At 38.0% G+C, this 12167-nt stretch overlaps 1 protein-coding gene and 1 long non-coding RNA gene across 2 annotated transcripts in view; one reads left to right on the forward strand and one right to left on the reverse strand.

Moving 5' to 3' along the window:
• Nucleotides 1–12167, forward strand: part of LOC136794344 (uncharacterized) — a 111567-nt gene that overhangs the window by 92634 nt on the left and 6766 nt on the right. The gene's annotated exons all lie outside the window — the stretch shown is intronic.
• Nucleotides 1–12167, reverse strand: part of EMCN (endomucin) — a 109642-nt gene that overhangs the window by 32896 nt on the left and 64579 nt on the right. The window contains exons 6-7 of the mRNA XM_059066524.2: nt 1997–2089; nt 1512–1565 (exon numbers count right to left, since the gene is read on the reverse strand). Of these exons, the coding sequence (XP_058922507.1) occupies nt 1512–1565; nt 1997–2089 (147 nt within the window). The remainder of the gene's footprint in view (nt 1–1511; nt 1566–1996; nt 2090–12167) is intronic.

The following is a 12167-nucleotide window of genomic DNA, read 5'->3' on the forward strand; positions in this document are numbered from 1 at the left end:
TTCACACTTTATATTCTTTACTACTTTATAGTGAAGTCACTAATGCATAGCTTGGATGAAGGCAGTCATCCAAGAAGGCACAAACTTCCAATGATAAGATAAATAAGCACTAGGGTTTTAATGTATAACATGATAAATAGAATTAACACTGTTGTATGTTACACGTGAAAGTTGTTAAGAGAGCAAGCCTCCAGAGGTCTCATCACAAGAAAAAAAGATTTTCTATTTCTTTAAGTCTGTATCCATATGAGGTGATGGATGTTCACTAACTTATTGTGATAAGTTTCATGATGTATGTAAGTGAAATCATTATGCTGTACACCTAAAACTTAAGCAGTGCTGTGTGTCAATTATATCTCAATAAAACTGGAAGAAAAAGAAATATATATCCTCTACTGGTTCTAGTGGAAATGCTCTAGTCATAAAGCTGGCTTCTTAAAAAAAAAAAATCACTAATATCTTTCTGTAAAAATATCTTAGGACTAAAAAGGCATACAATAACATAAGTGGATATAGATGGATATCATCGTGGAACAATATGGTCCAAGAAAGATAAGCATGTGTGTATTTGTGAATGTTTGCTTGGGGGAGTGGTGATGCTCCAGTAAACTAGGGTGAGTTTTTCCTGTTCTCATTAAAGGAAGGGTTTTGCTGTTTGTTTGTTTTTAGCACTGCCTTCTTTGCTGACAGTCATTTCCCAGGTTAAAACAATAGTGAAGAAAGGAAAAAGCTGTCATAGGGATATAAGTAGAGATATAGATGTTATAGTTACTATTTAGTTAGGCATTCTCATCTGCTGACGTATGTACTCCTTATATTTACCGGGAGGTTGAGAATAGCTAGGAGATTCATTTGTAGGGGGGGTTACACTTCACTGCTATGGTTAAATATTTGTTTTAAATTAGACCTTACATGAGATCATTAGTGCCTCCCAAAATGAAGATGGCATAAATCAGCAGCTCAATAAATGCAATGCTGACTTATTGAATGGAATGACTTTACCTAAACCTAAGATAATCTTTTATCATCACAGCTTCATACATATTCATCTTATTCTTAATTTTCGGGGAAATTAATGAATATTCTCTATTCAATCCTAGCATAAACAGTGGCTGACATATATATGTTTTTTCTAAAATGGAACTTTTCTTAAAAGACCATTTTTAAGAAGAAGTTTTGTAAAGGTGAAAATTCATTTTTGTGGCGATCTCTGCCCATGCACTTTGGCTTATCAGAGATTAGTCCCATCAATTCACCTTGACCCGTGGTGGTAGCTGCTTAGCACTAAGGTAAGAAAAAAAAAAAAAAAAATCCCCAAAGTGTATTTATTAAAACCACACTCAATGGGAGGAAACTTTCAAAGCAGGTGGCAATTATACAGGATTATAATGGGATTGCAGGTTCAGTAAAGTTGAGAAAAGGCTGTCTATAGCTGAATCCCTTCCCTTATTGGTAACATTCAAACTTTCTGCAGTTCTACTGCCTTGAATGAAGATGCACGTGTTACTCACTGGAATAAGAGGGGCTGCTTGAAGAAGAGCTTGCATTTTTTGCGTTCTCAGTGCCTATTATTTTAAGAAAGAAAAAATGTCACCTTTGGTTAATGTGTGCCAATTCTCACAATCCTCCCCCCCCACCTCCCCACTCCCCGTTTAGGTAAGCCTCTGTGATTTATAGGTATGAGTCTTGGAGTGAAAACATTTTATCTCATTCTGAAAGAGTTCTGTTTTATGACTCAAGATTGGTAGGGAGTTAATGTATACAATCTGATGAGTTTGGACACATGCATATACCCATGAAACCATCCCCACAATCAAGGTAATAGACAGAGTCAACACCTCCAAAAGTTTCCTCGTGTCCCCTCCCTTTTTGAGGATGTGCAGTTTTGTTGTGTATAAATTATACCTCAATAAGCTGTTTTTTAAATTGGTGAGGTTTTCTTGGTGAGGAGGGGTCAGGCGAAGCAAGCTTCCACTCATACACACAGAAGTCATACCTTGAGACTGGGAGATGTTTTCCAGAATTGTTACTGATATTGAGGATAATGTAGGGATTCTGGAAGGTGATGCATCTGGTTGTAGAGTGTTAACTGTAGGAAAATGATAAATGTAGCGTCAGATGATAGTATTTGCTCTTCTTACTGGATTTCTTTGCAGATTCAAACAATTTGCATTTCTGATGATCCGTAAAAACTGCTTATTGTTGAATAAGGGGATACATACAATTATACATTAAATCATGAGTTCATTTTGTCTCCTCCCGTAGAGATGGTTAAATTTGGAATGAGAAAACTTGGGTGTTAGTATTATATCTTCAAGAACTGGCCAAAAAAACTTGTGCAAGTTTCTCATCTTAGGCTACAGACTGTATCACCTACTGAATGAAGTTCTGCATCCCATAAGAATGCAAATCAATGCAAAAGCATTAATCACATTTTAGATATTACAACTTTGAGTGATAGTGATTTTTTTCACTATAAATACTTAAAATGGACATAAATACACAGGATTTCAGATTTTATGTTTCTTAGTGGTCAAAAAGAAAGATTGCAGTTGAGGCTTTGGTTGGAAGAACTGGGGAAAAAAATAATAGAAGATCCCTTCATTTTTATCTCAGCAGTGATTTACACTTATATGCCTTTTCTAGAGTAACTGCTGCTTGGATGCATTCTACCACTGTCTATGCTCTTTTTACCATGGCAAGTGTTAATTTTAAATTGATTATTATTATTCGTTTACGTAAGTCAACATTTGCCATCTTTAGTCAGAAGGACTAAAACAAAAAAAATAATAAATAAAAATTTATTATTCAAAACCCATAAATCTCAATAAATTTCAAGGAAGCATAGATAATTATATAAGCGTACAACGTTTATTCTTGTGAATCTATAATAAAATGTAATTTGTACTTTGAACATTTTTTGGAAAAATAATTCTCTTTTTCTTGAAATATGAAGTAATATCTTTTAATCACACCTGTTTGCCTTGTCTCTACACTGAATTGCAAGTTCCTGGAGTGTGAGGGCTGTAATTCCCACCATCCACCACACGAAGCTCTGACCAAGTGGGTGTGCAGTAAGGTGTAGCTGACTGCTTGGATAAACTAAGAGGCACCTCTTACAATTATGGCCCCCTTAGGAGTATGAAGGCCATGCATAATTGCATGAAAGAAATTGATATTGCCTATGACTGCCTTGGATCTTTCCCTCTTTGTCACCCACAGTCCAGCACGCACCGCATGCTTATGCATTTTTGACATTTGTGCGGGGAGAATAATGTTAAGAGTCTGTTCTTGCCATGCAAGAGATCTGTGGGAGGAAGCTAGATATATGCCCGTAAGAACAAAGAAAAATGTCAGGCTCGTGCACTGAGCAGGCAGAAAAAGGAATCTTAAATACAAGAGTGGGAACTAGCTCAAACCTCGGTACTTAGTTGCTTTTTCCAGTGTTAAGTGTTCTAGTGAGGATGAATGCTCTTTCGGTTGTGTTGGTAGAGAATGAGATGGCTGATTAAATAACCAATGGCATTAATTCCCCTGGGATTTCCCAAGGGTTAATTTCCAAGACTCCATATTCTACCTTATTACCTTCTCATAGACGGGCTAAGTGGCGGCTACAGTTCTGAGTATAATCTATCTGGTTCAGATGAAACTCCAAGCTTTCCTCCTTAAAAGGTTAAAACGTGTTGACTGTCCAGTGCCATTACTGCTAATTCTCCACAGGGAGGCAACAGAATTAACCCTTCTTAAAAGAGGATTTGTTGGCTCCTTGAACAAAGACTTATTTTTTTTTTCTTTTAACCGCAAACTTTAGTTAATAAATCATTTCTGAAACCAGCACACACGCACACACATACACACACTTCACCTCTATTACGTTGAATGATTTCTGGTGTTTTCTAGACTCTTCCTTCATTTTAAAAAAATACTAGTCATGACCCAGTAATGGGAATTAACTTACAGTTTGAGAAACCCTGTCCATTAGCGCGATCATATTGATGAAATTACAGGTCTTGGCTGAATTCATAAATTATGAGTTTAATGTAATTCTTCCTGCAGTTAAGATGAACCATGGTATGTTCAGAGCTTATGATTTCTGTGGATTTCATTGAGACTCTATTATGCCATGTTACTACTCAAGTGGCATCGGCAGAGGAGGTACAGGAGAGGGACAGTGGATAGTTGAGAGCATGATTCTGAACACTGAGTACGTGGGCTCAAATCTGACTCTAGCACTTATTTGCTGTGGCATCTTAGGCAAGGCACTTAGACTCTTTGTGTCTGAGTTTCCAGATCTACAAATGGTGATTATAATTTTTCTACATCATAGTGTTGTAAAAATTAAATGAGTAAAAATAAATTTAAATTGCTTAGAAGTGTTGATACTGATATGTTTATTATATATATAATTACTATAAAATTATGTTAATTTATATTATATTAATATATTACTTTATAATAATATCTTATTGTTGTATTGTGATTAGGCACCTACAGAGTTGTGTCTTTCAACCAAAGTCAATTTATCTAATTTTCTCAGATATTCTAAGTGTAAAGCTATATGACTCTTCAGACACTTACATGTTTTCAGAAGCTTCTTTGCTCTGGTCAGGAACTGGAGAAACTGGAGTATATGGTGTTCTTAGAGGACATCAGTTTGCTCTTAGACCTTGACTTTTGGTGATTGTAATGATTACTGAGTTGCAGATATGGTATGTTATGACTTAAATTTAGTTTGCAAACTTCACGCCAGAAATTGGAGCAGGCTGTTTGAGGCAGAGACCTCAGAACAAAGTCTGCTGTAATAAAGAGACTTGTGGAACCAAGTCTATTGTAGTAATGTGTACCCAAATTTACCCTATGGTTCAGTCTCCAAAATTTACAAACAGCTCATGAGGCTTAATATCCTCAAAACAAACAACCCAATCAAAAAATGGGCAGAAGACCTAAACAGACAATTCTCCAAAGAAGCCATACAGATGGCCAAAAGGCACGTGAAAAGATGGTCAACATCACTAATTATTAGAGAAATGCAAATCAAAACTACAATGAGGTATCACTTCACACCAGTTAGAATGACTATCATCAAAAAATCCACAAACAAATGCTGGAGAGGGTGTGGAGAGAAGGGAACCCTCCTACACTGATGGTGGGAATGTAAATTGGTGCAGCCACTATGGAGAGCAGTGTGGAAGTTTCTTAGAAAAACTAAAAATAGGGCTTCCCGGGCTTCCCTGGTGGAGCAGTTGTTGAGAATCCGCCTGCCGATGCAGGTGAGACGGGTTTGTGCCCCGGTCCGGGAAGATCCCACATGCCGCGGAGCGGCGGGGCCCGTGAGCCATGGCCGCTGAGCCTGTGCATCCGGAGCCTGTGCTCCGCGACGGGAGAGTCCACAACAGTGAGAGGCCCATGTACCCCCCCCCCCCCAAAAAAAAAACACAAAAAAAACCTAAAAATAGAGCTACAATGTGACCATTCAATCCCACTCTTGGACATATATCTGGAGAAAAACATGGTCCAAAAGGATATATGCACCCCAATGTTCATTGCAGCACTGTCTACAATAGCCAAGATATGGAAGCAACCAAAATGTCCCTCGATAGAGGAATGCATAAAGAAGATGTGGTACACACACACACACACACACACACACACACACACAAACACACACACACACACACAATGGAATATTATTCAGCCATTAAAAAGAATGAAAACAATGCCATTCACAGCAACATGGATGGACCTAGAGATTCTCATACTGAGTGAAGTAAGTCAGACAGAGAAAGAGAAATATCGTATGATATCCCTTATATGCGGAATCTAAAAAGAAATGATACAAATGAACTTATTTACAAAGCAGAAACAGACTCACAGACTTAGAGAACAAACATGGTTACCGGGGGAGAACATGGGGGGAAGGGAGAGTCAGGGAGTTTGGGATTGACATGTACACACTGCTATATTTAAAATGGATAACCATCAAGGACCTACTGTATATTACAGGGAACTCTGCTCGATGTTATGTGGCAGCCTGGATGGGAGGGGATTTGGGGAGAGAACGGATACATGTACATGTATGGCTGAGTCCCTTCGCCGTGTACCTGAACTATCACAACATTGTTAATTGGCTATACTCCAATACAAAGTAAAAAGTTAAAAAAAAACAAAAACAAATTTACCCTATTGCCATCTGACAGTGGAACACATTTGGCTCTTGCTGTAAACCAATTTCTAGATAACTCACTGGAAGTTTTAAAGACAGAAGATCTTATTGATGTCCCAGGGTAGCTCTGGTGGTTATGAGAATGCACCTCAGGGAAGGCGAACTACAGTGTAATTGACCGAGGTTCCCCACCTGCGCTCTGAATTCCATCATTGTGTTTGTGCTGAGGCCATACCTCCCGCGGGCTGCTCCCAGCCAGTGATTGAGCCTGGCAAGGATATGAAAGCAGGTCTGCTCCTGGGAACCATGGGTTTCTCTGAGGAGGGACTTGAGCTGGAGGAGTCCCTGATGGCCTTCTCAAACCTTCCTTAAAGGAAGGCATATCATACACAGGTATTAACAGGAGAAAAAGTGTGAGAGGCAGTAGAGGATAAAATATTCTAGTGTGAGAAAGAAAATAAAACTGTGTGCTCTATTTTCATTTCGCCATGTTTCCTAGACTTCTTTTTGATATGTGCACATCTGATATGTGTCTGAGGGGCTAAATTCAATTAAACGGAATGTTTACTCATTTTTTTCATTATTCATAAATAATTGGAACTGGTCTCTGACTGCAGTTTGATGGATTCACGTCTCACTTTTAAAAAGAACTTTCCAGCATTTGTCACAATAACTCATTCACTCCTCCTTAACACATTTGCTTCATGTGGCTCCAGTAGAGCACACACTGCTGGTTTTTCTCCTACCTTATGTCTTATTCTTCTCCGTCTCCTTGGCTGCTTTCATCTCTTCTTTCTGACTCAGTCTTGGAGGGTCCCAGGAATGCAGTCCTTTGTCCTCCTCTCTAACTACACTAATTTCATTGGTGATTTCAGTCAAGTTCAAGGTTTAAATAGAATATCAGGGCAAATGATCTCCTAATTTATACTTCCAGCCTAGACCTCTTTCCTAAATTTCAGATTCATAATAATGGCAAATAATAAAAATCTGAAATTCGACATGTCTAAACTTGAATTTCTGCTCTATCTGCAGCCTTTCTATCTTGGCTGATGGCAGCTATTCCTTCCAATTGCTTAGGCCAAAAGCCTCAGAGTTATTTTTTATTTATTTCTTTCTATACTATTCCAAATGCAATCATCAAGAATATCTATAGGCCCCACCTCCAAAATATATTTGGAATTTGGAGATTGCATGCATGCCACCCTATGACCCTATGACCACCCTGATCCAAGCTACCATCATTTCTCTCCTCGAAAATTTGCAAAAGATAAGCTTGCTTCATTTGACAGTCTCTCCTCAGCGATCAGAGTTATACTTACAAAACATGAGTCAGATCATGTCACCCCTCTGTTCAAAAGCCCCAGTGTTTTTCCATTCCACTTACAGAAAAAGTCACAGTCCTTGAAATAGCCCACCAAATCTTAGGTAATCTGCCTGGTATATCCCCTGCCTTTCTCCCTGCCCTGTCTCTTTAACACACCAGTCCTCTCCTCAAGTTGTAGCTCTGTTTAGATGCTCTTCCCCCATGTATTAAGTGGCTCACTTCCTTCTTGTATTTTCTCAAACCTTTTTTATGACTTATCTTGACCACTTTTTCAATACTGAAAATGGTCCCCATCTCTCCGGCACCCATAATCCCTCCCTTCTACACGGTTCTACATCTTCTCTTTCTCATAGCACTTATCACCTTCCACCTTGCTTTATAATTTGGTTAATTAATACATGTATTGATTATAGTTTGTCTATTCTTATGCTAGAATATAAGGTCCTCAAGGGCAAGAATCTTTATTTTGCTCACTGATATTTCCCAAACACTACAGCAGTATGTACAAGTAGCGACTGTAAGTTTTGCTGAATGGACAAACAAATTTTGGGGCAGCAGACGTGACTACTGTTGAGGAGGAAGTGAATTCATGTGTTTTCCTTTTTTGCCTCAATATTAGGATGGGTACTTATTTAAAATCATTCTCATTAATTTTTTTCATTCAGTCTGAAGTAATGAAAAAAAATAGACACCTACTCTGGGTCCAACAGTAGATGCTGAAGGAAATACAACAGAGTACATGAGATAGTTATTTCATTTAAGGAGCTCGCACAGGGAAGGTGAACAGCACAATTGATAGATGTGAAAAAAAACAAAACAGTATGTCAGGGATTAAAATAAGAGATGCCATGTTATTGTTCATTGAATTTTACTTATAAATTAATTCTTAACAGAAAGAATTAGAGGTGCTTAAGCAATGATATAGGCCATCAGATGAATAAAATAAAAAGGAGAAATCAGAGCAAAGGAAAATGGAAGAAACAAATAAGCTCCTTCTAAGAGTTAATACCAAGCATCAATACGGCTGCTGGTGTTGGCCATAAGAATTGATTCTGGGCATCCTGACACTCAGGGAAAGGAAGCATGGTTTACTCTAGGCTTTCATTATCAGAGTGGAAAATGATCTATTATATAAGTAAGTGGCACATCAGCGGCCCAGTCAATAAATGCTATGAGTATGGTTGGTCCCATTCTCTGTTTTGGGAGGGGAATCTGCTGGTATGATCCCTGAGGGCTCCTCTAGCTTTAAGATTTAGAATCTTGTCAGGGTTCCTTTCAATTCATATTTTGTCATAGCTAGTCTGCATTTTCACTTTTAACGGGATCCCCCCATCTACTTAATGGACAAAGTGACAAAAGGAGACTTTTCTGCCTTCACATGATAAAAATTAATTTCCACTCTCATCAGACCTGACCTTTCTGACCTAGTTGTACACTTCAAGCTATGCAAAAACAATTTTTAATCTCAAAGTTCTTTCACTTTGCTTTGGGCCATCAGCATAACTGACCAGAAGTAATAGCATCCTCTAACCCAGTAATAACTGTGACTAGGATTTGTTTACTTTAGGTAACTCTGTAGAAATATATGTGGAAGAAGGAGGGCATATTTTTCTTTTGTGATTTAATATAAATAGTTATTAATTTCCAGAAAAGTATATACAATGCACAAAGAATGAATGGGGCACTGTGCTAACTACTTCCATATGCGCTAACTCACCTTATTCTTAAACATTTTTATTATTTGCTTTAAAGATGAGAGATACTGTGGCTCAGAGAGATAAGGTAACATGTCTGACAATAAGTAGAAGGGCTAAGACATAAGCCAAGTATGACTCAAAACCCCTATCTGTTTCCTTTCCATTATGCCATGCAACCAACAGATTTCAAGTGAGTTGAGTTCATCTTACTCGTTAATGGCATCATTATCAATGAGACCAGTGAAAATTTTTTCTCAGCATTCTGAAAGTTTTAGAATGTTCTCATCTCTCTCCCAAAATATATACATCATCTTACCTTAAATTCACAGTTTGGATAGTACGACCTGAAAACACTGAGAAGCTTTTCAATATGTAACCCTTCCCGTGCCATATGCTTTCTGAGAATGTGAGCATAAGCGATCCAAAACATGGACATAAAAATATTAAAAAGGACTTTATTTTCAAGTTATTGGACACTATGTGCCAGGCAGTGTTCTAAGTGTTTTACACTCACTATTGTATTAATAATATTTTCATGTCATAAAGTGGAAACTGAAGCCCAGAGAGTTTAAATAAGTTGCCCAAAGTCACACAGCGCTGGGGTTTGAATGCAAACCCTAGACTCTGTTCTGTCAACCACGACTCTGTGCTGCCTAAGCCACTGATCCTGTGGGAATGAGTTATAAGCGCATGCCTCTTATTTTCGTTCCATGAAATATTATCTATGTCAATTTCGGCTCCAATCGAGAAGGTATTCTTCCTACCAAGGCAAACTAAACACGTCCTTCCTTCAATAGGCCAAACCAGACGCTGCATGTACATACAAGCAGACAGAATTATTGCTGATGTATTAAATAAAGCACATCGTAGAGCTCATTGGAAGGGCTCACACCCTTAGCAATATCATTGAAATGTGTTGCTTCTTAAATGAGTTGGCTAGCTGATCAGTTGAGACTGAGTTTTTATGCCCTTCCAGTGTAGACCAGAGCCACAGGAACAGGGCCGAGCTCTTCTTAGAGAGTTATCAGCTCCCTGACCTAGAGGAGAACCCACATAGCCATACCTAGATTTATAGATTCATACAATTTCCTAAGTGGAACTTTATGCCAGACCCTATCACATAAATATTGATATATTTTTCATTCCATAACTGAGTTATTTTATTCTCAACTAATTTTCAAACAGCATAAAATTTCCAAGTTAATAAAAACAACTCTGGATATCACTTCGCTATGGGTATATTTCTAGTCTGAGTGCGTTCTACCTGAACAATAGTATCAAGATTCTGTCATTCAAAGTTCGAACATTCAGGTAAGTAATCCTCTGTATAAAAATAATTCGTGCTTCACATTATATGAATTCCGAGAGATGAGTAGCCAATCCCAAGCATTACGTAAGATATCAAGCATAAGGAATGAACCAAGACAGAGTATCCTCCTTTCCAAAGGCCAGTAGTCAGTTTTGATGGGACTTTTGTCTGTACTGGCTTCTGATTTTCCATCAAAATTAATGTCTACAATACAACTGAGGTCCTGAAACACAGTTGAGACAGTAAAGAAGAAGGGTACAATGAGAACTTTGAGACGCTGTGCTGGTGACTATGAGAATGTTATTGTGGTGATTAGTTTTATGTGTCAACTAGACTTGGCCATGGGGTTCTCTTCTCAGATATTTGGTCAGGCATTATTCTGGGTGTGCCTGGGAATGTGTTTTTGGATGAGATTAACATTCAGATCTGTAGACTGAGTGAAATAGATTACCCTCCATTAGGGTGGCTCTTACCCAATTAGTTGAAGGTCTGTATAGATCAGAAAGGCTCCCTGGACTAAGAAGAACGCTTTCTGCCAGATTGCCTTGAGTTGGGATATCAGTGTTTCCTTGCCTTTGAACTGAGATATTGGCTCTTCCTGGGTCTTGAGCTTGCCAGCTTTCAGACTGGAACTTACACCATTTGCTCTCCTAGTCCTCAGCCCTTCGGACTGGGACCAGAACTATACCATCTATTCTCCTACCTTTCCAGGCCTCTAGTTTGCCAACTGAGATCTTAGGACTTCTCAGACTCTGTAATGCATGAGCCAATTCTTTATAATCAATCTCTTTAGAGATTTCCATGCATATATACAAATACATATATATATATTATATATATATATATATATATATATATATAATATATATATATAATATATATATATATATCTTCTTTTTGTTCTGTTTCTCTGGAAAGCCCTGACAAATATAGTTGTATTTTCAGAAGGTTAAGGGCAGATGGTTTATTCCTTTCCCAATACTCTGAGGCATATTGTTCCATTTTTCTCTGGTGCTGAGGTCTCTTATCAAAGAAATCAAGAGGTTCATTTTCAAGGACAAGTTATTAGCTCTGCCTGTCTGTGAGAAAATGATAAGGCTAAAGAAAAGTGAATTCTATCATTGCTTTAAATTGTTGTAATGGCCGCATGATGGCTGCATATATCTCTGGGGAATAAACAGTCTTTCATCACTTTTTAGTGGGTCTTTCTGTCTCCTCATTAGCTCTGAATTCAGAGCTAAAAAAATGAGTCGGTAGAAAAATCTGGCAGCTAGAAGGTCGCTTTTTTCATGACCCTCTTCCTCATCTTTCTTAAACTGCTTTTTCCCACCCAATGTATACCACAACAACAGCTAAAGGGAAAAAAATCTTTTCCTCCTCTGATTTTAACATAAGGTTATCTGAGGCTCATCTATGACACATCACTTTATACCTACATGACTGCTGGAGTTATTATAGTTATTTATAATATTGACTGGTATTTCGTAACCCTTAATGGCAGGTTCCATGTAACACTCAAACTCTTAGCTAGTGTTATGTGTGATGGAACAGAACAAATATTTATTGAATGTGGTGATTGGTTGAATATACCATTGAATATACCATTCTGTATATTTGGCAGGGGATTATACAAAATTTGGAGTCTCACCAGGTATGTTACAGTGGTCAGGTGAA

The sequence above is a fragment of the Kogia breviceps genome, chromosome 6 (assembly GCF_026419965.1).
Source record: "Kogia breviceps isolate mKogBre1 chromosome 6, mKogBre1 haplotype 1, whole genome shotgun sequence".
NCBI classification, from domain to species: Eukaryota; Metazoa; Chordata; class Mammalia; order Artiodactyla; family Physeteridae; genus Kogia; species Kogia breviceps.